The sequence below is a fragment of the Trachinotus anak genome, unplaced genomic scaffold (assembly GCF_046630095.1).
Source record: "Trachinotus anak isolate AG129_WGS33_773 ecotype Australia unplaced genomic scaffold, CSIRO_AGI_Tana_v1 ptg000012l, whole genome shotgun sequence".
NCBI lineage: Eukaryota > Metazoa > Chordata > Actinopteri > Carangiformes > Carangidae > Trachinotus > Trachinotus anak.
The window spans coordinates 14,683,389-14,708,746 of record NW_027273863.1 but is presented as its reverse complement, the minus strand read 5'-3'; the positions used below and the strand labels follow the sequence as shown (position 1 = coordinate 14,708,746).

Sequence of the window (25,358 nt, the reverse complement as noted above, 5' to 3'; positions counted from 1 at the left end):
GCTTCCTCTCTCAGCAACAGTATTTCACATTCTGTCAGCACTGGTGCTCTCATATTCAGTCAACAGGCATATTAGAGAGTACTGATGCTGCAAATGCTAGCACTTTGTTGTTTGTCAACAGAAGCCAAAATGGCATGTGCTTCCAGGTGAATTCTTGGCTGTAATACCAGGGGCATGCTATTAAGTGTCACAAATAAAAATATAAATCAATGTAATTGTTAATCAGCATGTGAGCAACCACAGACATGCATTATTATTGAATTAGACTCTGTATATGGAGTGGCTTGGAGCTAAACACTGTGTACTATTTTCACGACAGACTGCGTTTTTTTTCTCAGGCATAGTTTGAGACTGAACCTTGAAGCTCTCCAGATGATGTGATATTCTACCCAGGATGATTCAATGATCCCCCACATCCCCTGACACTTTATTTTTGGAATAGCACATCTTTAGCAAGAGCAGTCACAAGACTGAAAGACAAACACCTGAACTCTTGAAACACTGAGGCTGGATGAGGCTGTCAGTAAGACTGTTTTCTTCTCTCAGAATCAAATGGAATTGAACAAAGGTTAGCTCTTTGGGGCTTTATGGTAATGTGATATACGATGCTGCCATGGAATTTGCCAATGCATGTCTTAGCACTGTCTGACTCTAAGGAAGGAGTGAATGGTAATTACGCTGACCTCTGCCCCTCCCTCTCTTATTCTGCCCTCTGGGTAAAAAGCCTGAGGAGGTAATAAACAATAGATAGATTTGTCTTGTTTGTATTGCAGCTGCCGCACTCTTAATGACACGCGAGATTGGTGTCTATTTTGGAAATAATACATGCCAAGATCTGCAGGTAGTTGTATTGCATTTTTAATTGGTTTGTGCAAGAATATCTCAATCAGATGTAAATGAATGGAAGCTCAACCTGAGAGTTACTGACTGTTATTAAGAATTTAGCAGGCTGGCATGGAGCTGAAACACAGAATGAATGATTAGAGACCATAAAGGGCCCCGAATACAGAGGAGATGTAAACTGGAGACAGAACCAACCACAAACCTGTTGATGAGGCCAGGTTGTGAGGTTGAAAGGTTGGGAAGACTTCTCTGCCCAATAATGCTAAATGCTCCGTACATGCCATAAGGTATTAGCCAACAGAATGACTCACAATCCCTCCAATGTGTTTTACTTACATTATACATACACTTTATCTAAAATACAAGATATACTTTTTGAAATTCACCATATGAACTTCATTAGGAAACACTTGAAAAATATGAACGCTATCCTTGAAAAATGAGCAGCTATGTTACAGTATTAAACTCAACAGTAATGCATGAAGTGCTGAACCTTGATGCCAATATTAAATATGGGAGATAAAATAGGTGGGTGTCTGATATCGCAGTGAAACTCCTCAGATCTACAGTATGAAAGCACAATGTTGTTCCAACCCCCCAATCTTCCGTGTCATTTGGCTGTTTCTGTCTCCCTTTTTCTTTATTCCTTCTTTTGGAAAGATGATATGAAGCGTGAAGCAGAAATAGTAATCATACATTTCTTCTAAATTATTTAGTTATGGCATCTTTTTATAGACACAAGGTTTTACCTATGGTCCTTACTAAAAGCTTGGTACTTAGCAGCAGTTTTCTGAGTGTATCTCTGCGGTGGATCATATTGCTGTAGCGCGTGATATTTCCCTCTATCATTCAGAATGGCAATGCCGTTATGAACAGGGACGGCACATCTTGATGTCTGCCATCCTGGAAATAGCGGCAGCATTGTTTGTTTGTCTACTTTGTTCCGTACACCAATAAAAATACACTCAAAATGAAACCTTGGTGTAACGATGACCTTAAACGCAATGACACTCTTTCCCATAACATTGTCCTGTCCAATAGTCCAGAACTCCCTTAAGAGGCCTTACAGCAAGTCTAGGAGGAACCAAATGAGAGAGAAATCGATTACTTTCCTCTCTCGACTGTCTCTGCCCTGGCTGAATTACTGAAACAAGATGCTGCACTTAGAGGAGTCTTTGGAGAGGCAGAGGGAGAGAGAGAGAGAGAGAGGTGGGGGAGAGACAAACACTTTTAGGGACATGGGTGCCATTTAGACTAGGACCATCTTCTCACAGAAAGCCACTAAAAGCAGTGAATGATCCTCTTCCTGTCCCTGGCTGGGAGGTGGTTAGCCTCCTGTGGTTAGGTGAATACGGAACATACGCTCAGGTTTGAGGTCAAAGCAAGATCATTAAAAAGAATATTAATTTCTGAGGCCCAGGCATGACAATCACACATGTAACTGTACCATCCATGACTGACTCGAGCAATAAGCATGTCCAAAACCATGAGACTAGGCCACACGGACCAAATCTGATGTTGTTTTCAGACTTCCTGATGTCAAATGGGTTTTGTTTAACACCCACACCAGATTTTAATGTCTGAACTATGAAGATGAAAATGAATCCCGCTCGTTTGGTAGACAGAACGTGGTGCTTAAGGGACCCAATCCCTGTAAGTGCCATTAAGTGGAAATTGCCGTTCACATATTCCAGTGGTTTGATTAATTACACTCTCTCATGTGTTTTCATAAAGGCCCAATGAAATATGGGGAGCAAATTGCATTGTGTTCCTGTATCCTGTTATGTAAAAGCAGTTTAATTATTGACACATGTTTTGCCACCTGGCAGGGGAAAGGATGGTTGGACATGAATAGAAATCATACAATAGATATTATGGATGGGTAGAGCTAGCACTTGAGATGCCATGTGTTTCTGTATCTGTGACTCAGTTTATGTCCCCGTCTTCACCTCGCCTCAGATCTCCTGCTGAAGCGGAGCACAGAGCAGTCGTGATCAGCTGGATATGTCATAGTTGTAAGGGAAGCATTTTGTGGAAGTGACTGCACTTTAAAACCTGTTTAACTTTGTGCGGCAGGACTGCTTTTTGAAAGGTCTCTTCTAATAAATATGTAGTTAAAGGAGATATTTTGTGAAGGTTCCACAGTCTCTCTGGGGGATTAAAAGATCACTGCTGGCTTTGTGTGATATCTTAAGATAGCTCTTTTTGATCAGAGCACAGGCTTACACACTGCTTAGTTACTGACACACTGCTACTTTGAACTTAAGGAAGCAGTGTACGAAGACAACAAGCAAGTTTGCAGTTTTAACAGAAATGTCTTTATTCCCCTTTCTTCTCTTTCTCTTTGTTCCTGGGCAGTGTTTTTCAAGAGCAGTGCCCTCTACTGCCACGGAGACTGAACAACATCACAGTCTCAGGGCAGTGCTTCCCTTCTGTTGTAGCCAGTAGTACTTAGGCTCCACTCTATTCTGTATTCTACAGTGTATGTGGAGGTATTAGCTCATAAAACCCTCCTACTGTCATATGAACCCGCTGCCGTCCCTGAGCTCTATATGAACAGCAGGGCTCTGATACTTAGTCCCAAGCTGTTCCTGTTTGCCCAAAACGATCAGGCCTGGCCTCGTGCTCTCTACCTGATCTAGTTGACTGGGCTGTGTAAGTTAGGTAGGCAGTCCCTGTCTCCATCCCCCTCCTCCCTCCCAATATGCACTTGGACCCGAGCTCAGGCTGCACCTTTTGTGTTCCACAGGGATAGGGGGGCCAGATGGAGGAATTTGATTAACCAGCAGTGGAGGACCAAATGTTCAATTGGATACAGAACCAGTTGGAAGGCGGGAGGGAGCGAGGGATGAGGCGGGGTAGAGGGAGAAATCTAAAATGGCTGGTCATGTGCGCCGGCCAACACTTTCCAAAGGGGAGCCCAAACAGACACTGAGGTGTAGTAATGCAGAAGCCCTTTTCCAAGTACCAGCTGGGCCTTTTAGGAGCCTCTATCCCCACAGCAGACACTCGGCAGCCTCCGAGCAGCTTGACTTTACCATATGTGGAACTTTTTTATGCTCCACCTGGTTTCCCCAGGGGACCTGTGCCGCTGGGACGCCGGAGGCAGGTGAATTGCTCTTAATGCAAGGCATTGAATCACTGGGCCAACAACATGAGGGAAGTGCCTAGGGAGAGGAAATGGATCTGCAGAAAGACTGGCGCGGACTGGCACGACCTTGGAGCTAGTGCCTGCTGTGGAGCAGAAAACGAGGCCGCGTGACGTGTCATCGTGCCTCCACTCACCACACCTTTACTTTGATACTATCCACGCTTGTATTTCTTACTCACCATTGTGTATCATTTTACAAAGTGTTTTTTTTTTTTATGGAATGTAATCCATTTGTAGACTGGTGACTCTCAGCTTCCATTTAGAGCCTCTGTGCCACTACCTGAGTTGCTTTCCGTCTCTCCCATTTACATTTTAGCTGTTTCATTGGTGTTGTTTCACATGTTAACAGTCTATTGATGCAGATTTTGCAGTATTGGTTTTAAAAATACAGTATGACTGTATTCTGCTACTGAACTTTTGTCACAATCTAATATTTGCATTCTTTCCATGCAAATAGTAATTTTCTCAGTGACATCAGTTGCTGTGCTTCTGCTTGGTGAAAGATAGGCATCTTTCTGACAGAGTTTGAGTCCAGACCATCAGGACAGATAGGTCAGATGAGGGAGATTTTAGCCCGGGCAGTGGGGGTGTGGTCACTTTCCTGCCTGCACCTGTCTCACTGTGTCTGTGGCACAAAGCCAGAGGTCAGGGGTCACCACAGGGGGCTGTCAAGGTCAAAGGTTTATCACTCTCCGAGGGGTCCTGGAGCCATCACTCAGACCCTACAGTACACACGATCTGCCCAGTTGAGTTTTTTTTCTTCCCCCACTTTTTCTAATCCTTCCAAATGGCTCGGGCAAAACTCCTGACAGCAGCAAGAGAAACAAACTGTGGGGTGTGGAGCTCTAAGCCATCAGCTGGAGATTTCACTTTGAAAAGATTCCCTTTTACTCACTGCCCTTTCCACCAATCAGAGGGCTCGCCAGAGTCCAGGCACCCAGAGCAGCTGCCCTCTGACCCTGCCAGCGGTTGTTGGTTTATTTTGTTTGGGCATTTTAGAGAGGATGGGGCTGCTTTTGACAGGTCAGGCAGCAGGACTTGGATGAGGTCTTTAGCCAAGGCAGCCAGAGAGGGAGAGGGAGAATTTCACAGCTCAAGAAAAGACTACCTCGAGCTGGTGTTGCCGTTCTACTACTACACTCATATTGCTGAAGAGGTTGTCATATTCATTGAGACATGTGGAAAATGGCCCACTTTGGGGGGAAGAGAGGGGCCATTCATGCAAAGTCAATTCCATCAAGCAGACAGAAATTCCTCGATACCCCTGTTTATGCAGCTGTGCCCTGCGATCAAATTACTCCTTCTGCCCCTTTTTGCTGCCCCCCACCCCAACCTAATCTGAATGTGCCAGGAGTCTCAGATGGGTCTCCCACTCACTGGGGAGAATGGTGGAGGTAAAGATGCATGAGGGGGCAAGTAACCTAGAGTTCCACCTACCTACCAGCAGTAATTGGGGCAACGCCACAGAGCTTCCATGGGTCAGAGGAGGGGCCTGTCATGTGAGGGGCACGTAGGGGCAGGCAAAGGAGCCACGTCCCCAGAGAAGAAGTACTAACCGTCATGCTGTAGCACCAACTCTGACAGACCGCAGGGAATGGACCCGCCGCGTCGAGCCTGTCAGCTGTTCCAGCAGCGCAGAGCGATCGTGGAGCCCTCCACTGGGACTGTATTACTGAAGGCTTTTCTTCTCTGCCTGTTTTATTTTTTGGGTGGGGGGGGCAGGGTTGCGGGTCTGTGTGCAAGAGGGGGTGTTGAGGGGTATAATTGAGAGCACAGAGGGAGCTTCGTCTCTCCATCTTATGATTTGGAGGTGAAGACAAGCGCCCTCGGGGGCCCCCTGTCAGAGCTTTTGGGCGCACTCAGTGCAGACTTCAATAAAAACACACAAAAAGAATTCCCCCACAAGGGCGCCCGGCTGAATTGCTGACGCCAATGTAAAAGATTCCGTTTTCTGTGAATCATTTAGTACGCGACCCTGAGCTCTCTACACAACGTGACAATAACAGGAAACCCCCCTCTGTCCTCCTTATCGTGAAAAAAATGAGAATTGCAACAAACCCAGAGAACGGCAAATTATTTTTTTCACACATACAGTTTCACACATTGATCACCCCTCTGCCACTCCTCCATTTTCCTCTTCCCCTCCCACCTCTCACTCCTCTTTTCTTCTCTCCTCTCACTGTATTCCTGTCATGACAAATGTCAAACAGTCAGTTAGGAGGGTGTTTTTTTCTTTTTGGTAACCAAGAGCTTGCCAAGTCGAATGTGCGCTGGGACAAGACTGCTGCGGAAGCATCACATTGGAGCATCAGCATCAGATATTTCTGTGAAAGTAACAGAAATGTTTGAAGGTGTTGTCACAAGCTCACAGGTTCCTGCTGTTTGTGTGCACCAGAGGGAAATGGCGCCTTCTCAGCCCTTTTGTCTCCTCCCTCCCTATTGTTGTTTTTAAACTTATTTCTCTGTTTAGTTGTTATCACTTTTATTGTGGTTAAGAATCTCAGCATGGCTGTTTTTTGTAGGTTTTGACAGAGGGGCTCGGCATTGTAGTCAGAGTTAAAATTAGAGGAGTTGCTTTTCTGTGTGACTTGGAGACATGTCATCTTCTAGAAGCAGTGGGGGAGTCTGTCAGTCACAGCCATGGTGTGTTTTAATCATCTCTGTCCCACTTGGAGAAGCGCTGACGGTTAGAGTGAGGGTTCCCTCCCCTGGACAATACCAGTATGCTAGAATCTCATACACTCTGATGTCAGACATAGCAACCAGTTAAGAAATATGAGACGTCTCTTCCTCAAGTTAATCCTGCAAATTCAATAGGGGAATCAAGCAATGTCTGGTGAATTTGAAGACATATCACAAGTGTGTTTGAAGGTTTTTGTGATCTTTCAAAAGATATGACAGCTGGAAGGAGATTGGCAACAAAATAGCAGGAGTTTGTCACTATAATAAGAGAATGAAGCTGATAGAATAATCAAAACCCACGACGTGTTAGAAGCTTAATGAGCGAGGGCTCCCCCCAAGCGAGCAATAATAATAGTGTTTTGTAATTATATAGCCCTTTTAATAATACTCTAAGGAATTTTAAATAGACATTTCTTTGTAAAGCAAAGTAGGTTAGACTGTAAATTATATTTTCCATAATGTTGCAGTGATGATGGCAATTGTCTTTACAGTATGTCACATAGAGAGAGAGAGGGAGAAAACATACAGGATACAGGATACTGTACGGCAGAGTCAGGCTGCAGATTCCCTTAACCCTGTGCAGAAATGGCCACCACACTACACCCATCCAGCTCACTCTCCTTTAACCCCAGCCCCTGTCTGAGCATGCTCCCTGCAGACCTCTTCAGAGATATGGCCTCTCATTTCTGAGAGCATCCTCTGACAGTCTTAATGGACAAGTAGTCTCTCTACAAGGCCAGGAGAGCTCTCGCTGAAAAGACCACTCTGGGCATGTCTGGGATAAGTAGTGTTTTCTCCTCTCTCTTGTCTAAGGTTGTGTTTATGGGTAGAAATTAAACGGAGCTGTCAGACGGGAGCAGACACAGAAGAAGAGGAGGATCTTTTGATGCTGTGTTTAACTTAAATAACACAATCTGTAGAAACGTGAAATATAATCTGTAATTATGGCATAAATATTAAGACATCAAGTCGTGAAATATGAATCTTAATCATAATACTCTACTAATTGTACTAATTGCAGTTGGAGTTTAGAGATTTACATACATTTTAGGTATTTAGTGTTCGCCAGAGTGACATATACCACTAAATTGAGCTTTAAACAGAAGTACTTAGAAAAATATTCCTATGAGCCCCCAAGCAATTAATCCAGCTCCCTGCCTTTGTCCACCTACCCATTGTGTTCTTTGTAAAAACCATTCTCTTATACCTCCACTTACTCCATCCTTTGAGACGCCATTGGAAATCCAGGGCTCTGAGTTGAACCCACAGTTGGTTTAAGTGTAATGAAATGTATGTCATGTCTCTGGCTCTCTCCCTCTGGCTTCCCCTCACCCCTGGCCCCCTGAAAGCACTGCCTTTGACAGGAAGGCCTCTGTGGCTTCTTCTGCAGTGATCTTTAGCCCCTTCAGGTCCCATTGACTATTTCAGGACGTCCCTGCGATTTGAGGGTGGACTCAACCGTTCACGCATGCTTCAGAGCATTGACTGAGGAGAAAAATAGACAGAGCGATGGAGTGGAAGCCTCGGACAGCTAAACCGGCCCTCTGGGAAATCCTACTGTGATGCCTGGCCGCATTTTTAAATAAATAAATAAATAAATAAAAACAGATAGCCTCTGCTCTGATAGTATTTATTAATGTTGTACAGTATGCTTATTGAAAAACACCCGGTTGCTTTTCTGTTAGGTGTGTTTTGTCCTACACGGTACATAATCTGGCAACAGAAGTCAGGTGCCGTTTCTGTAAAAGGACCCAAGCTGAGCCATTCCAGATGATGCACATTTAAATTTGAACATGTATTGACTCAGTTCCTAGTACCTGTTTATTTATCATAGATTCAATCTTTATGCAGATGAGGGTGAACAGATCATGCATGGAGCACTTACCTTGCATCTGTGTGTGTGTGTGTCTGCTTACGAGGCTGCGTACGCGACTCACCTGAAGCTTTTGTGGGTGTGCGACTGTATGTATGTGTGTTTTCCTCTTCCCTTGTGTGCATCTGTGCGTGGACATGTGTCTGTGCATGGGTATTGCAGCTTTCGAGAGAGTGTGCATGTCCACTATATTAGACGGGAGCTTGCGAGAGGTGCCTCAGCATGTGTGTACTGCTGTCTGTTCGGAGCTCTCAGCGCCAGCAGGGTGCGCCATTCCAATTTACCCATCAGCCACAGAGGTAGGGGGTAAAAGTGCGGGGCATCGCTGTTGGAGATTTCACATTCGAGGGACAAGATTACCAGTCAGGGGACCCCTGTGTGGAGATGATGAGGGAGAGAGACTGCAGGGGCAGAGAGTGGGGGAGTTGGGACTGTTGGTATACGGTGGAGTGGTGAGAGCAGGGAGAGCAGCACGACTCAACACCACCCTGGAATCCGTGGACTCTCTGTTTTCTGGGGAGCTTAGCTGCCAAGCTGCACATCTGTTTGACACCAGGCGCTGTGGTATGGCAGTCAGGGGCTGTCTGTCCTGATTCACATCTCTCCGTTTCCTGGTTTGCTCTAAGAGTCTAAACAACTGCTGAAGCTCTGTCTCTTTAGAGATCTTTGCAAAACTGCGTTGTGAAGGTTTCAGAAAAAGAAAAGCAAAACAAAAGGTGCAGCATTCTTCCTTTCATAACGGCAAATTATCTATCCTCATGTCTGTTTTTCATTCTACCCGCTCTAACTACATGCACAGGAAAGATTTGTTTTTCCAAAACACTAATGCATAATCATGGCATTGTAAAATAATCTGGAATAGTTACCTCAGACCCAGAGACCCAGCCTCGTCAGCCGTGCTCACTCAGCCTGTGTTTGAATGTCGGCCAAGTCAGCTATGGCTGCTCCAGAGGCCCTGAAGCCTGTTGGGGAGACGGGACATTCCAAACAGCATAACTCATTCTTTACACCCTCTCCGCTGCCATTAGTTAATTATATGCAGGTGTTTTCCTTTCTCAGGTTTTGCGCTGTAGATCTTATAAAAATGTAACCGTGAATTCATAAAGCCAGATAGACGGAGAAAAGGAAGGGGAAAACAGTGTGGAGGAAGTGGCTGAATGTGCTGTGTGAAGCAAATTATTGCCCCCATGTAGATTCATCAGTTCTCCCTGCTGGATTAAGGAAGGGCCTTTCTAATGAAGTTCGCCCCGTCAAAATGAAGGGACTAATTCTGATTTAGCTGAGGTAATGAACTTCCCCTCTCCTAGTGAGAGCAGCACCATGGGGCGAGGAGAGAGGGGTGGTTGTGTAGGAGGTGGGGAGGGGGGGGGCAAAGGAGAGTGGTAGCAAGAGAGAGGGAGGGAAGCAAGACGAAGACAAGACAGGAGAGAGACATGGAGTGAGGACAGAGAGATAGGAGGGCTAGACGCAGCTAGGTGGAGAATGAGAAAAAAAATTATGCAAAACGCCTGTCTCGTATTTGCTGAGATATATTAAATTTCCAATGCGGGTGCCTGTGTTATATAAAATTATGCTAATGTCTCGTGGCCCGCTGCGAATGGCGGCTTGCTGGTCCTGAGCATGCGTGGCTGGCCGCTACACGGAGTGCGCTCAGTGGGACTCAGCTTTTCTATTAAGGAAAACCTCTAGACACCTGATGATGAATTCTCTCTCACCAAATGTTCCCCCTTTTTTGTGTCGAAAATATGAGCGCTTTTCTAAATGACTTTGGAGAGCCCGGCGTGGCGCTCGGCGGCCTGCGTCGAGCAGGGGGGGAGGGGGGATGGGGTGGGAGGGGGGGGTCCCTCTGCAGCAGGCTAAGGGAGTCAATTAAGGCAAGCACTGATAATTATAAGCCGGCAGAACGCAGGGGCTGGCTAATTGTACAGTGTTCCATGCCGCGAGCCCAGCCAAGGGGCCTCTCCGCAACGTTCTCTTTCCCTGCTCCTTTGTGTGGACCACAGACTCCACAGAGCCACATACCTCAGCCTGACAATGCCACAGTGAGGCTAGTGAAAAAAGCCGGGCATGTGCCCGTAATTAACTTTTTACATTCAGGCCACTCACTCTTTTGAGACCTGAAAGAGATTCTGGTTATATTCACACCTCATTTCTTCTCTTCTCTTTGCTTGCCAAAAAGTTTTCCTTTGCCCATTTTACTGTTGCTTTGCTTTTTTTTTTTTTTTGTTTGTTTTTTTTGCACAGTAACTTTCATCGAGCACAAGAGTCTTCGAAAGTCAGGGCGTAGTCACTTGACCTTTATTTCCTTCGAACAAGAAAAAGCCCAGCAGTTTAGAATAGGCATGTATAGAGTAAATTAGAGCACTTCAGTGCAGAATGGTGTTTGTGTGGCTGCAGGGGGTCCGGCGCTCCCATGCAATCCATCTCAGCAGCCTGCACTGTTTGTCCCCAATGGACCTCCATACCTGCCTGCAGCTGCAGCGCCTACACATCATTCGTTAACAAGTATTCAGTTCTTGCCTTTGTTGTTGTGTATTTCTCCCTTCTCTTTTTTTTTTCTTTTCCTCTGCCTCTGTGACCTACCCACTGTTCATTTGACCGAGTTTTAGCCATTGTGGGCTTCAGCTGTAAGAATAGCAGGTAAAGTGGTGAAGGCAAAACACAGAATGGTAGACTATCCTTCAAAGTGCACGGTAGCACCAGATCCTGCTTAAACACCAGCTTCATCTGGCTTTACTAGCTACTTTCCTTTTGGCAGTCAGGAGGGTAATACAGTTCATTCAGTGCACTTTCAAATCTAAAAATACATGTGTGCACAAAATCTGAATTGTACACAGTAATCTGGCTAACTTCTAACTGAAAATGTTTTTCTTTGTCTTTCACTGCAGATTTAAGACCCACTGTGTGCATTTACTTATTCTACACTACATAATACAGAAATGTCCACGCACCGTTTATAAATATTATTAAATGAGATGTAACAGGCGACAGCAAATGTAAAGGCTCAAATTTACAAATGGAATTTTTCCTCTAATTTTGTGTGATATTATGCGGCTGTTTGCCATGTTGCAATATGATAGTTGAGACAAAAAGTATGTATATGCCTAATGTAAGCCACACACAGATAAACACAAAGCACAGCAGGTTCTTCATAAATACCAGACTCCATGTAGGAAGAAGGCACGTGCATTCATTTAGTGTGACCCTGTCATTCATACGTCCGTCTTCAGGCCTTCTGGTGTGAAATTAACATACTGTAATAATGATGCATTTCATTTGTCTCTTATGCCTTTTAATGCTCCAATAAAGGCTACTGGCTTTAGACTCTGCATTTTCCGCTACGCAGTGAAAAAGAAAAAAATCTGAATATCGCTGAACACATGCACAGGGACTCTTGGCAAATAGCTCAACTGGAAATGTCTGCTCAGTGCGTTTATGTTAAGGAGAAGGAGAAGTGTCCTTATGTTTTTGTCCCCCATGTTTTGTGAACTCCAAAAGGTGTTCTAGTCGACTAAACCTTTTGTAACATCCATTCAAGCGTTACGCATGTTTATCTCGACACAAAAACCTGTCAGTTTGGTGTTTCTACCTCTGGCCCAGCAGCCAGGGGAGCTGTGAGGCGGTTAATGTAGGCGCAGAGTGGCTGATCCTAGCAGGAGCCTAGCCCTGCTCTGATTAGCACCTCCAACGAGCTGCCATGCATCAGAGCTGACATTCTCCCAGAGACGTGTTCCCCCAGAATCCTTTGCTCTTGCTGTGCGAGGGCGTCGCCACTGACATGTCACAGGCAACAATCTCACCTCACCACTCCTTCTCCCTGCGGAGGCTGGAAAACAGCATCAGGCATGCACCGAACCCAGGACCCTGACATGAGGGCTTTGGTACTTCGCTTAGCTCATCTCTCAAACACGGTATACGTCTTTTACATGCCCACTTCCCTACAGGCAAACTGGAGTAAAGCTTATCCTTTCATGCTGTGGTAGTTTTCCAATCTCTTTGATTTTATTGGCGAGGAGTCAAACACATTTCAATCACTGTTCGTGTAATATATTAACTCTTTGATAGAATGAGGTGAATTTTCCAGGTGCCGTGATTAAATCTTGTACTTTAATTTCAACATTTTGCACTTGATTCACTCTGTCCTACTCAAACTGCAAAGGCAGGAAATAGATATTAGTAATGTTTCCCCCCAGGCACCAGTTCTCCAATCAGCTTTGGTCCAGGGGGAGTCCATCCCTTTGCGCTCCCACCCACCACCTTGCTAGCCCCATCCTCTGCATTCTCCAGGCCTTTAATGGGCCTTGTAGTATCTCTGAAATGAGTTTGTTCCTTATGAGCAGTGCTTCTACCTCAAGAGAGCACACCGCACGGAGGTGGAGTCAATTTGTATTCACCCATAATTCCCTGGGCCTTAATCACTCTGATTTTCCCCCCATTATCTGTTAATGGATAGTTCCCGCGGAGAGAAGAGAGAAGTAAACCCACCTACTGTTTACAGGCCTGAAGCTGTCTACTCTGCTACCATCCACAATCCCGTAGTGGGTTGTATATACAGCAGTGAGTCTGCTGAAAACCAAATCTTCCTGGTTTATTAACATACAACTAAAACATTAGGTATGAGACAGATGGTAGAACTGAAAGCAAACTCCTGCTAAAGGTGGAATTCATCATAAAGAGGTTCACTACTAGCAAGCATTTCCATTTTTATGGCAGGGTTTAGCAGTTTAGAGACTCAGTATTTCATTGACCTGTTAATGTGACTAGATTACTATGGTTGTCCTGTCTGTGGCTTTTCCGCAACAACCCATTCCTGCCTGCTAAATATTCTCAATTTGTTCTCCCACTTGTTTACTCATTACTTTCAGCAAAGAACAGCCTTGATTGATGTCCTTAATATCATTTGTTAGAGTGTGCTGCTTTGGCGACACAATCAGCATGGGAGTGAGCTTCAGAGAACCATTCACTATGCCCCAGAGAGGAGTGTAAATCTAAGTATCAGATTTTTCTCTTCCAAAGCCAAATGCTACAAGTGATCCTGAATTCCCCTCCAGTTCAAACTGCTCCTCAGCAGAATTGTTTAAATAGAGTAAGGGGCAGTGGCGGTGGTGGTGGGGGGGTGGTGGTGTTGGAACAGAATAAGCTGAGGGAGTGTTTTTAATTAAGCAATGCCCTACGTTATACTTAACTACGCACACTTATCAGAAAGTTAGACTTTCTTGAGTTACTTTAGTTTCAGTCTTCCACACTCTTAAGGAAAGTAAGACGTCTCTCTCAAATTCACTGACACCTTTACCCCCACCTCAAACTGACAGAATTCAATATGCTGCAGCTGTGCCATTGTTACATAAAGAGTTCACTAAACTATGCAAGACAAACCTGTAAGCCCCAGTGTCCCAAACAACCTTCAACGGCACATGAACTTCAGCCCGGATGAAGAAGTAAACAGCACGGAGAAATAAAGACCATTCTTTCTGAGAGTAGTTTTTCCTCTCTCCCTCTCCTGTCCTCCACATGGGAGAGATATTAGGCGTTTGTGTTTTAAGGAGCTGTGAAATACATAAACCATGAGCCACAGGAACGCGAGGCCCTGTGGATATGCAGATGGGCTTACTTTGCTGGTGTCAGGGATGCTTAGAGGGAGCAGGCACAGGAGCAGTTCTCATCTAAAGGATTTTCTTAGGAGTGCAGGGGGACAGGGTGGTGGCAGCGGAGAACACTCGGGAGACTCGGAAACAGAGAGTGGGAGGAGGGAGAGAAAGAGAGAGAGGGAGATGAGGATAGAGAGAGAGAGCTGACAGTCCCCTGTGGCCCTGTAACTATATCCAGAGTCTGCTCAGTGCATAGAGAGGGGTGGGGGCTCACGCAGGGCCATGCTGATTGGGCAGCCCAGGAGAAGGGCTGGGGTAGCGACAGGAAGTGACCTCAGCCCAATGAGGCAGCTGTAGGGGCGAGCGAGCTGACTTCCTCCCTTGGCTCTCACTAAGAAACAGGCTGCCAGCCTGATTCAACCCCTGTTACACTGCTGAATAGAAACCAAGCCCTGCACAGACTGCTCATGATAGACTCAGAGTCAAACCTTTTTTCTTTCCATCTGTTTATATTTATTTATATGTTACACAACACTCTTTTAGTTTAGGGTTGCATATAAACATAAGAAGCATGTAGTTGAATTATATACTATATACTACTCCAGGATTATATATTTTCCAATTCCATTCTTTTGTCAATGAATCCCATTAAAAACATTGAATTTATGTGACTAACAAGTGTCAGTGTAGCTCATTCCTCTGTACAACAGACTGTTTTTGCCCAGAAACATATCAATTAGCCACATGCACCATCCTGCCAGAGCACCAAATGTGTATTAATCTGCAAAACGTAGTTCCCGACAAATATGCAGTTTACACATGTTTTAGTCGTGATTGGTAAAAACAACAATGCCTAGCTGTTTTTGGAAATTATTAAGCCTTTTTTAAATTAAACTTTTTTTTAAAGGTTTGCATCTTCAATATGAATGAGTGGGCTTGGAGCCAAGAGCCACAGTATTTAGAGAGAGACTAACACACTGTTGGTTTTGGTGATGACATTAAGAAAAATATAGAATAACATTAGCCTTATTCTTCAAATTTGAAGCACACTATATTTATATCTTTTTGCCATTTTCCCCCGATGCACCTGCTCACAGACATAAACACACACACGCGCACACACAAGGTCAGTCAGGCAGGTGCAGAGTTATCTGCATAATGAAGCAGGCCAGGTCTCCAAAGGGACAGCATTGTGCACTGGGGTCAAATGAGGGCTGCACATATGGCAGAGGAACAGATCTGTGAACCCTGCAGCAAGCTTGACCTTAGTGTACACCCTCACACAGATAAGCAAACAGAATGGTGATCAAAGAGGGCAGTGATCCTCTTGCACGGCTATATGGATGCGTGTGTGCTGTACCCCTCCCCCTCTTTCACTGATGCCTGCTGCTACACTCAGACTCACATGTAGGCTACAGAATATCTCACCTGTCGAATGCACAATTGCAGAACGCGCCGTCAAGTCTTTCCCTCTCAGACGACCATGAGTTGCTTTGATCGGCCTTTACTTTTTTGCCAGACAGTCGTGAGGGAATGTAGTCTGTGAGCTTGACAAAGTTTGTTTTTTATACTGGAGACACCACTTTATGTGATATACCATGCCATATGTTTATGTTATTGAGAAAAGCTTGTAAAAGGACACGTGGTGATATGTTACAGTAAAAAGTTCAATATGTATACACCCACGCTGTTTCTTTTGGCACTGCAGAATATGTTTCCATTCCTTGCTCCTCCTAGAATATCAGAGGTCACTGGGTTCCATTTGTCACTATTACTCAGTATCAGTAGGTGTAGAAAGTGAGATACTGTACTGCCAATTTTTTATACCTCTCATCAGGTGACAAAGCCCATCATCCATATGGCAAATTAAAAAATAAAATAATGATTAATATAAGCAACAACAAAAAAAATCACGTTCTTGATAAAGTCAAATTTTAGAATATTTTATAATGCAGTGATTTAGGTTCATATCAGGTGCAAAAGAAATTACAAAATATATATTTATTTTATATATGTATATAAAATAAAGTTGTTGGTGAGTGAGCAGACAAGAATAAGGAGGAGGGGGTGTCTTGCAATGTTTTCCACTGCACTTGTTTTGCCAGATTTGCCTAAAGCACCTTCGATTAACCCTCTGCTTTGGTTCCTCCTGGACGCGAGCCGGGCACAGCTGGTTAGGTGGATTGTGAATTTGTGCTTTTTGGTACCCAGGGCCTATGTGGTGGGTACTGGGCTGTAGAGACCTGGGATAAACTCTAGATGAGTCCCTGGTGCATACACCCCACCCCCCTTGCAATAGCTGGCCATAATGTCGGGCTTGGCAGGAGCTTGATCGAGCACTAGTCCTGCCCCATAGCAGAGTGTACGGGCCGTTTATTGACGCGCAGGAGATGGGCAGTTCTCTGGAAGTCTTAGTCAGCAGATCATTGTGCTGCAAATGAGCGTGAAGGTTCACAGTCTGAACGACATTTATTTAAGCTATCTCTGGCCATGGCTGAGGTAGTTTAATGTCAAGATAGATGCGTGGGGAATTCTAATGCCAAGCAGATAAACTGGGACTCTGTCTTGCTCTTGAAATAACTGTCGTATCGCTGTATTAAAAATGTTGACATGTGAGAACGTTGAAATGGAGAGAATGTTTTGGCAGCCTTGACAGTCAGTTTATGCACACTGATGAAATGATGACATGATTTGGAAAAACTATTTTTCAATCATTTTTTTGTCCTCTCAGAAATAGTAATTACGCACTGCCCTGTTTTAAATTTGTCTATTTGCCTATTCTTGATATATATTTTTGATTCATCTCCTGCAAGGCACAAATGACTGGTCGTTCATTTAAGCTTTTTTCAAATCTGTTTTAATTTGAAGACGCTAAAAAGAATTTATTTTGCATGTATGTTAATGTTTGAAACCCTGACGCTCGCCATGTTCAAAATGAGAGCGATTAGGACCCTGGCTGGTCACCCAATTTATGTCTGATGGGAGCATATCACACGTCATATTATTTCCTGTCTGAGTCATGAAAATGGCAGGCAGGAGTCCTTGCCACTAATTTGTTGAATTTAGAAAAAAATGAAAGAAAAGAAAAGAAAGTACAAGAGTGAGACCTCTGCTATTCACACTCTGCTTATTTTCCCTTTTATGATTTTGTGGGGTTTTTTTGTGTGTGTGTTTCTTCTCTATAGAGGAAGGATTGAACCATGAATGCAAGCTCTGTAGTCAGTCATTCGACTCACCAGCGAAGCTTCAATGCCACCTGATTGAGCACAGCTTTGAGGGCATGGGAGGAACCTTCAAGTGTCCCGTCTGCTTTACAGGTGTGTATTCTGCATGTATTTAAGTGCAGGCCAGTGTGTGTGTGTGTGTGTGAACTGATAAAAAGATAAGAAACCAGATTTAGTTTTTTTGTACATGATAACTTTCCTGAGACATTTATATTCTCAATATGCAAAGCTTTGCATTCCAACCATCTTTATTTTCCAGTGTAAAAAGGCAAATGGTTTCTAAATGAGTTGGTAAATGTCAAGCAAGCAGGTCGGCTAAAGCTGAGAGTAGTTTGCTGCATGTGGCTTTTTATTTAGTCAAATTGCCTCCAAATCAAGGCCAAAGAAGTGTCATGAGGTGAGAGGGGGGAGAGAGCAGGGGGGAAGACAGTGTGAGCAGAGGGGAGATGGGGGGGGGGGTGGAGGAGTGGGGAAAGAAAAGGAGATGTGCTAATTGTGGATGGCAGTGGTGCTGATAGCTGTAATGATCTCATCTGTCTCTGTGCGTGGAGGTGGAAGGACCGGACTCCTCCTGAGAGGATAGTGCCCTCCTTCAGTGTCAACAGGGTTAACTATCTCTATAATGAAATCTGCAAAGTCGTTAACTTCAGCTCTTCACTCTTTTTCCCTTCTCAGCTCTTTATTCTTCCTCGCACTTTTTGGGTCTTCAGCTCATTTCCCTCGCTTTTGCTTCCTGCCCCCCCCCCCCTACACCCATGACCCCCAAAAAACTAATTTATCTCTCCTCTACTTGTTATATCAATTAACATCATTACCTCACATTGTGCGTTTTGCTCAAATACCTGTGTTCGCATTTTCACCTCTTCATCCACCTCACAACTGAGCTCCATATTCATTTTCCTCATCTCTCTTTCTCTCCACCCCCTCCCTGTACTCCGTTCTACTTCCCTCATCACTGTTTTGGCCTTATCTCTCTTTTAGCAGAGGCCTATTGATATATCCCCACCTCAACGCCCCCCTCTCTCCCCCACCTCCACCCCTCACAGGGGTCTGGGCATTTAATATACAGAGCATGCCTCCTTCATCTGAGCCTTCATTTTCCACCGCCGGCTTTGACAGACAGGTCCCCCCTCTCCCTCCGCGTCCATATCGATCACGGCACATGAGAGAGAGGGATGCTGGGAGGGAGAGGGGAGGAGGGAGAGACAGAGTACACCCTCAGGACAGTGGTCGCAGAGCAGACAGACAGATGGGCGAAGGCCTGTGGTAGCAGGGAAGGCAGGCTAGGATGGACTGAAAGGCCTCCCTCTGTTGGGGATGCAGGGGACAGGCAGACTGAAGTCAGAGCACTCAGAGGAAAAGGAGGAACTGAGAGATTGGCTGACAGCTGTCCTTGAATACATTTCTTCAAGTTGAGCCTGGCATAAATTAGAGAAAAGACACAAGTTTAACACCCTATCATAAACAAAATAACAGTCTATTGTGTAATAAATGTATGCAACGTTAGCAGGCTTCTTTTTCATAATTATACAGGAGAGTTAAAAGACTGAGATTGTCATTCAAATTTATACACAGCAAAGTCTCCCAGAAATGATACTAATATGTTCTCAAGGAAACGTAAAGCTACACAAATTGAGGTTTTTATCAACACAAAAACAAAATGCTCATTAACTTATCTGGCAAGTTACATAATGTGAAACCTGAATGCTTCAGAAAAATGTGCTGTAGCTACTTCATTAGTTTTCCCACAATATCTGCAACGAAAGCATAATTAAGTTTTTATGGTTATGTTTAGGCAATCACAGCACTTGGTTAAGGTCAGTGAAAGATGGTGGTCTCTATTAAATATTGAAAGAGTCAACACTGACTTAAAGCGCAAGACAAGACGTGATTATTTTATTAACACAACCAAAACCACAATCATTTGTGTAACCCTAACCACATGCAGAACTCAGGATACCTGACCCCAGTCTCCCTCACAGTATAACTAGCAAAACACATTAGTAGTATATGAACATGATTTCTGGGAGACATAATTCAAGTAAAAGTATTGTCCAGAATTAAATATAAGATAAGAATATAAAAAATACTCATTACATAGATTCACTTTCCATATACTGAATACACATATTTATTATGTATATTATTGGATTATTATGCATTAACATGTAAACAGCATTTTATGTCGTAGCTTGCTCAAAATGGTGCTAATTTAACTATATATATTGTGTGGTAGTTAAATCAATAAAAGAGAATCATATTCTATAAGATGATCACATTGTATTTATGTAATATGCAAAGTAATTAATATTTGCACAGTAAAAACCATGATATTTGTCCTTAAATTGTAGAGGCGTAGAAGTGTAAAGCAGTGTAAAACGTTTGTGTTAAATACATTACTTTCCATTGCTGGCCATAAAAAAAAGGTGTTTTCCGGAGCCTGCTTCTTGTAATTCACTAAACAATTCCTCCAACCTAAATGACCATGTGTGTCGCTTGTCCTTCCCGTCTGATACAACCCATAGGAGCGTACCAGAGGCTGGCATACCAGATCAATAACACACCGTAACAATAACAAACACATAGTTAAGGTCGTGGAATGGTCACCCTTTAGTTAGGTTTAGGAACAATCACTAGTCCATTAGGTTTAGGAAAAGATCACAGTTCATTTAACTCCCTAAAGGTTAGAGGACCTTTGTGACAATTATACACATGCAGTTAAGAACGCTCATGCATAAAAGATAAAAACAAGAGCCATCAATGTCACACAGGAAACCAACAGCGGTCTCCTGTTTGAAAGTCCTGTGTTTTCTCAACAACCTCCCACTAACTCGGACTATGTACCACTTCACCTAGCTTCCTCATTTGTTCCCATCATAATTACTATAACCGCTAGAGGTCGCCTAACAAAACATAACTCTGGGTTGTTATATGCCGCGTGTACAGACGACCTACGGGGTTGTTTCTTACATGAGGACGTGTTAATTCTTTATGAGGTCTCTCAATTCTTGTTTAGCCAGTTTTGTTTAGTCGGTGGGGGTGCCATGCTGTTGATGAATTGTTGCGTGCACTATTCCAGAAATTTTATTCGCAGAGTTAAAAGTTACCAACATAATGAATCTGATCATAAAAGCAAAACTTTGATCAAACCAGGTGGCAGCAGTGATAGTGTTTGGGTCATTGAGTTCATACAATTAACAAGGTTACTCTTTGTTTAAAAGATCATGATCATGTTTTAGTCTGATCTGCCCACCCATGACCTAAAACTCAGTGGGAGGCAGGAAGTGACTTTCATTCTTTGACATACCTGATTATCCTCAATCCGTACCAGAGGGAACGTAGAGAGGACAAATCACACCACAAAACAGACCGGAGGAAAGTATGGGGAAGAAGTAAGTCATCGACAGCAGATGAGGGGAGACAAAATAGAGGAGAAAAGGAGACAAAACTTGGAGGAAGCTGAGAAGGTTGCAACTGGCAAGTTTGGATGTGAGATGAAAGTGGGGAAGAGGAGGAGGAAAAGAGAACTGTGTAGGGGAGGGAGGGTAAATGGAGAGAGGTCCATAAGCCCCTGGATGATGAGAGAGAGGCTGACTCTCTCAGGACAGATTTGACAGGTTTCAGAAGTGGGGGAGCCTGCAGCTAGAAGTGTCTGCCTGCACCCTTAGGAGCAGGAGTGAGGGCTGGTGTGGAAATTGTGATTGGGAATATGTGCTTAAGACAAACAAAACAGAAGAAAGTGTGCCTGATGAAAGTCGTACGTGTTTGTATGTGTGCGTGTGTGTGTGTGTGTTTTTTTTTTTTTTTTTTACTTATGTCACAGCATGAAGTACAAACTTGAAAAACTACAGGATGCACTGCTTTCAAATCTGCAAGAGTCTGACAAACACTGTAGTTTAATTAGTTTTTTGTTTAGTTGCTGCCCACATTCTGCTTGTGTGTGATGTTAGAATTATGACAGCTTACATCCAAAAAACTGACAGAGGCTTAGCTTTAACTCAACATTAGTAGTTTTCAGCTTATAGCACCAAATCAACTTACACAGCCGACTTGTTTGTGTTGCCTCAGAAACCTTGGATCAGCCTCTGCATTGTGAACTCTTAGATTAAGCAGAAACGAACACATGTAGGCTAGACGAATAAATAAATGAAAAGGAGAAAGGGGGAAAAAAGGATAAACTTTTTTTTCCTCCCTGCACAAACAGCTTAGTATTGGTGCAGTGCAGCCTGCAGAGAGCACCACCCTGCCAAAATAAAGATGAGCTGGGGCCTGTAGTAAAGGAGACGTCTGCCATGGGCGGCCCCTGAGATCTAATCAGAGGGCTTAATATCCCCCACAGCGAGGAGACCTTGGCCCCTCAGCCCCCTCAGCCCTGACACCCCTGACGCTCAACCCGGCTCAGCGCTCTGTTCAGCTCCGCTCTGGCTCCATGGCCAACAAACTCCACAAAGTTCTCTCTCTCTCTCTCTCTCTCTCTCTCTCTCTCTCTCTCTCTCTCCCTCTCTCCCTTATTCTCTCTCATTCTCAGCAGGGAGAGACACAATGGCCAGCCACTGATCCTGTTTGGATGTGGTTTTGGATTATTTCTTCCCTGTTTCTCTATGTCCTCATTTTAACCCTCTAGGAGGACATGTCTCTCTTCCTCCTCTAAATGGGCATTGCAAGAGCATTTTTCATATATGACTCATGCTGTCAAATGCCAATACACTGTCCCTCATTTTTCTTGTCGCAGCTTATCTCTTCATTACTAGTTGTATGCTAATTTGAAGAACGATGATGAAGACAAAGAAAGCATCTAAACTCTTACCACTAATGAAACAATTACCACAGTTTATATCAGCAAACTGAATTTTGGAATCATCTTTAGCTCTAGCTTTTAACGATGTCAAAACTGGACTATATAAATTAGATAAAAGCAAAGTTGTGGAGATCCCATTTGCATCTTTGCCTTAGTCTAGCCAGAATTTATTGGTCTTGCAGGAGACTTGAAGGTGCCATTAATGCATTTTAGTCTCTGGCACTCTGGCACTCCGGCTGTGAATATAATTTGATAAATGCACAGCTGATTAAATGTTTCTCTTTCTGGAACTGGACCAGATACACGTGTAAACAGGGAAAAACAGCTAATGTGACATCTCAGTTGCGTTTAGCCCTATTGTACAGTATTTGAAGGCCCCCCAAGTCTCAAATCCATTTTTATTTTTGCTGTATTGACTTTTTTCTCCTCTAGCCAAAGACATAATGAAGGCTTCCTGCAGCTGCTGTGACCTGCTTCCGTACAGTATATGCAGATAAAACAGAGCTAAAGAAAAAAAGCTATTGTTTATCAGTGCATTCTTTCCTTTCAGAGCGTGCATTCCCCACAAGGAAAATTGTCACCGTTTTTGGAGCATAACAAATACACATGATGGCCGAGGCCTTAACCTTGAGCTGAAATGTTTTGTAACAGACTGCAAAAGCAGCCATCTATCTGCAATTATGTTTGTCTTCATATTGCTGTGGTCATTAGTTTCAGAAATGGACCATGGAGTTGTTGTTTGTTCATTAGAGGAGGGTTTGTTCATTTCTGGTTAACAGGCTGCCATGTTCCAGAGACAGCTGTCACCCAGGCATTAGCAGTCTGAACGCGTCACCACAGTGTGTCTACTTTGGATCTAAACTTTTATTTCCCAGGTCAGGAGTGTGACATTCAATGAAGCCGAGTGCGTCTCAAGTGTACGCAGCTCAATAATTAATAACCGCTCTCCCAGGTGAGACCAAATTGGGACACGTTAATGTTGCAGAGCCCCGCCACGGGGCTGCTGCGACCCTAAAGCCATCTCCAACAGACACCTCACCTTTTGTGGTTGTGCTTTTTTTTTTCCCCTCCCTCTCCTTGTGGCCCCGCGGTGCACGCATTAGAAGAAAAGTTATTTTGAGCTGTAAGAAATTCAAATGAAGCCCCCACATGCTAACTTTTCCAGAGCATCCAGACCTTTGAGATTAGACAGCCATCCTTAAAGCACAAGGGTCTGGGATAACAAACGGCATGTTTGAAGTGCTCCTTGGAGAGTGCACACACACACACACACACACACACACACACACAGAAACCCACACATGCAAGACACACACACTCAAGATGCACACAATCGCATCCCCTTAGCTTTCAAGCGTGGACTATGGCTTAATTAAAGCACAAATGTATGGTATATGTTTTAAGTGCCAGAGAGCTGTGTGTTTATATGATGGTGAATGCAGTCTGGGTCTGCATGAATAAGTAGTGCAACACCATGAATATTTATATTGTCAATATAATTAGCGATGTAGACTAATGGAGGCCATGTTTTGCACTTGAAGCCATGCCAAATTTTTGTGGTTGTTTATTTTCTGGCTTGTTGTCCCCACAGTAGAGCTAAATAAAGAGCATCATTATTCCCAAAACATTATGCATTCGCTAGCTCTAGTGCCATGAATATGACCACTCTAGTTTCACTGTGAACATCTATATTGTTCTCCTTTTTTCAATTATACATTTCATAACAATGTTTTGGTTTTTTTTCTATTTGATTTGTTTGTAATTAAGTAATTGTCCTTGCCATTTTACATAGTCTTTCTTCAATTTTTATTCAGGCAGATGCAATTTGATGTTGCCCTTGTTCCCTTAATGCAGGCAAAAAGGCCCAACTCTAATTTACTGCAGTCAATAATAAGAAGCAAAGAGCAGATGCATCTTACAGTGACATATTTTGAAACACAATACCTGGTAAAAATTTGTATTAACACTTCTCCATTCTCCATCCCTGTGTCTCCTTCTCCCTGCATGTGAGCAGTGTTTGTCCAGGCCAATAAGCTCCAGCAGCACATCTTCTCCGCCCACGGCCAGGAGGATAAGATCTACGACTGCTCGCAGTGCCCACAGAAGTTCTTCTTCCAGACAGAGTTACAGGTGAGCCTCGGGGGTTGGTGGAGCAAAAAATAAATTAATAAAAATAAAAATAAGGGGCCACCAGCAGAAACTGCAACCGCTAATCACACATGACAGCTTAACAAACACTAAACACCACTCACTCCAGCTATCCCCTCCTATCCCGGCTGGGGTGAGAGACTCAGAAGGAATTATTTCAGACCGTTTCCAAAACTCATTTGTGATGTGCAGATATGATTTGATTTGCTTATTAGACCAGCAGAGCACTAAAATATCTGGAATTAGAGGATTAGTGGAATGTTCGTTTTTGAAGCTGTAATTACATACAGTGCAGAGGCAAAAACACGGTTGAGTCAATATGCCTGCATCTCCCCTCCTAATCACAGAGGAGGCCTCATGGCTAAATATGAGCTTTGTCCTCTGGGAGACCGTATCTGCCCTTCAACAAAGTTAGTAGTTGGACTTATGAACTCGCAATGTTAGAGAGATAATCCATTTTCTAGCAATCTTTTTCTGCGGTCCTTGGAGAACCTGAAAAAATGAAACAGACCTTATTATATTATTTCACTGTGGTGGTGTTTTCAAGCAGCTCTGTTTTGTTTGGGGGATTCTCAACCGTACACATGGCACACTTCTCATATCCAGATCTTTTTCTATTACCTTTTGAAACTACATCATTAAAATATGAGTAGTCTGTAACCATCGTGTTCAATCCAATCACTGAAATTATCCTTAATTTGCCTAAAGCACGGAGAGGAACTCAAAGCTCCTGACCACGTCTTCTAAGTACAGCTATCTGAAACTTGGATTAGCAGCACTATGTATTAGCAGGTAGCCAGAGGAAGTACCCAGGGCTTGGCTGCCTATTGATCGGCAACGATTTTCATATTGAGATTCAGGTTGTAAACACAGAGGCGTGTGTCTGCCAGGAGGAAGGTGAATGTGATCATTATCTGCTGGTCATTTGAGCACCGCAACCATGAATAAAACACGTCCTGATCCACCAACATGCAACTCCAACACAGAGAAGGTTATTTAACAAGCTTCGCACTCCACCAGACTACCAACGTGGAGTCTTTTCATTCATGCC

The 25,358-nt window shown here is 43.8% G+C and overlaps 1 protein-coding gene across 7 annotated transcripts in view; it reads left to right on the top strand.

The window, feature by feature from the left end:
* znf521 (zinc finger protein 521) overlaps positions 1-25,358 on the top strand; it is a 90,503-nt gene that overhangs the window by 53,931 nt on the left and 11,214 nt on the right. For all 7 annotated transcript variants that reach the window (XM_071490838.1, XM_071490837.1, XM_071490840.1 and 4 more), the window contains 2 exons: positions 17,323-17,454; positions 24,174-24,289. In XM_071490838.1, the coding sequence (XP_071346939.1) occupies positions 17,323-17,454; positions 24,174-24,289 (248 nt within the window). The remainder of the gene's footprint in view (positions 1-17,322; positions 17,455-24,173; positions 24,290-25,358) is intronic.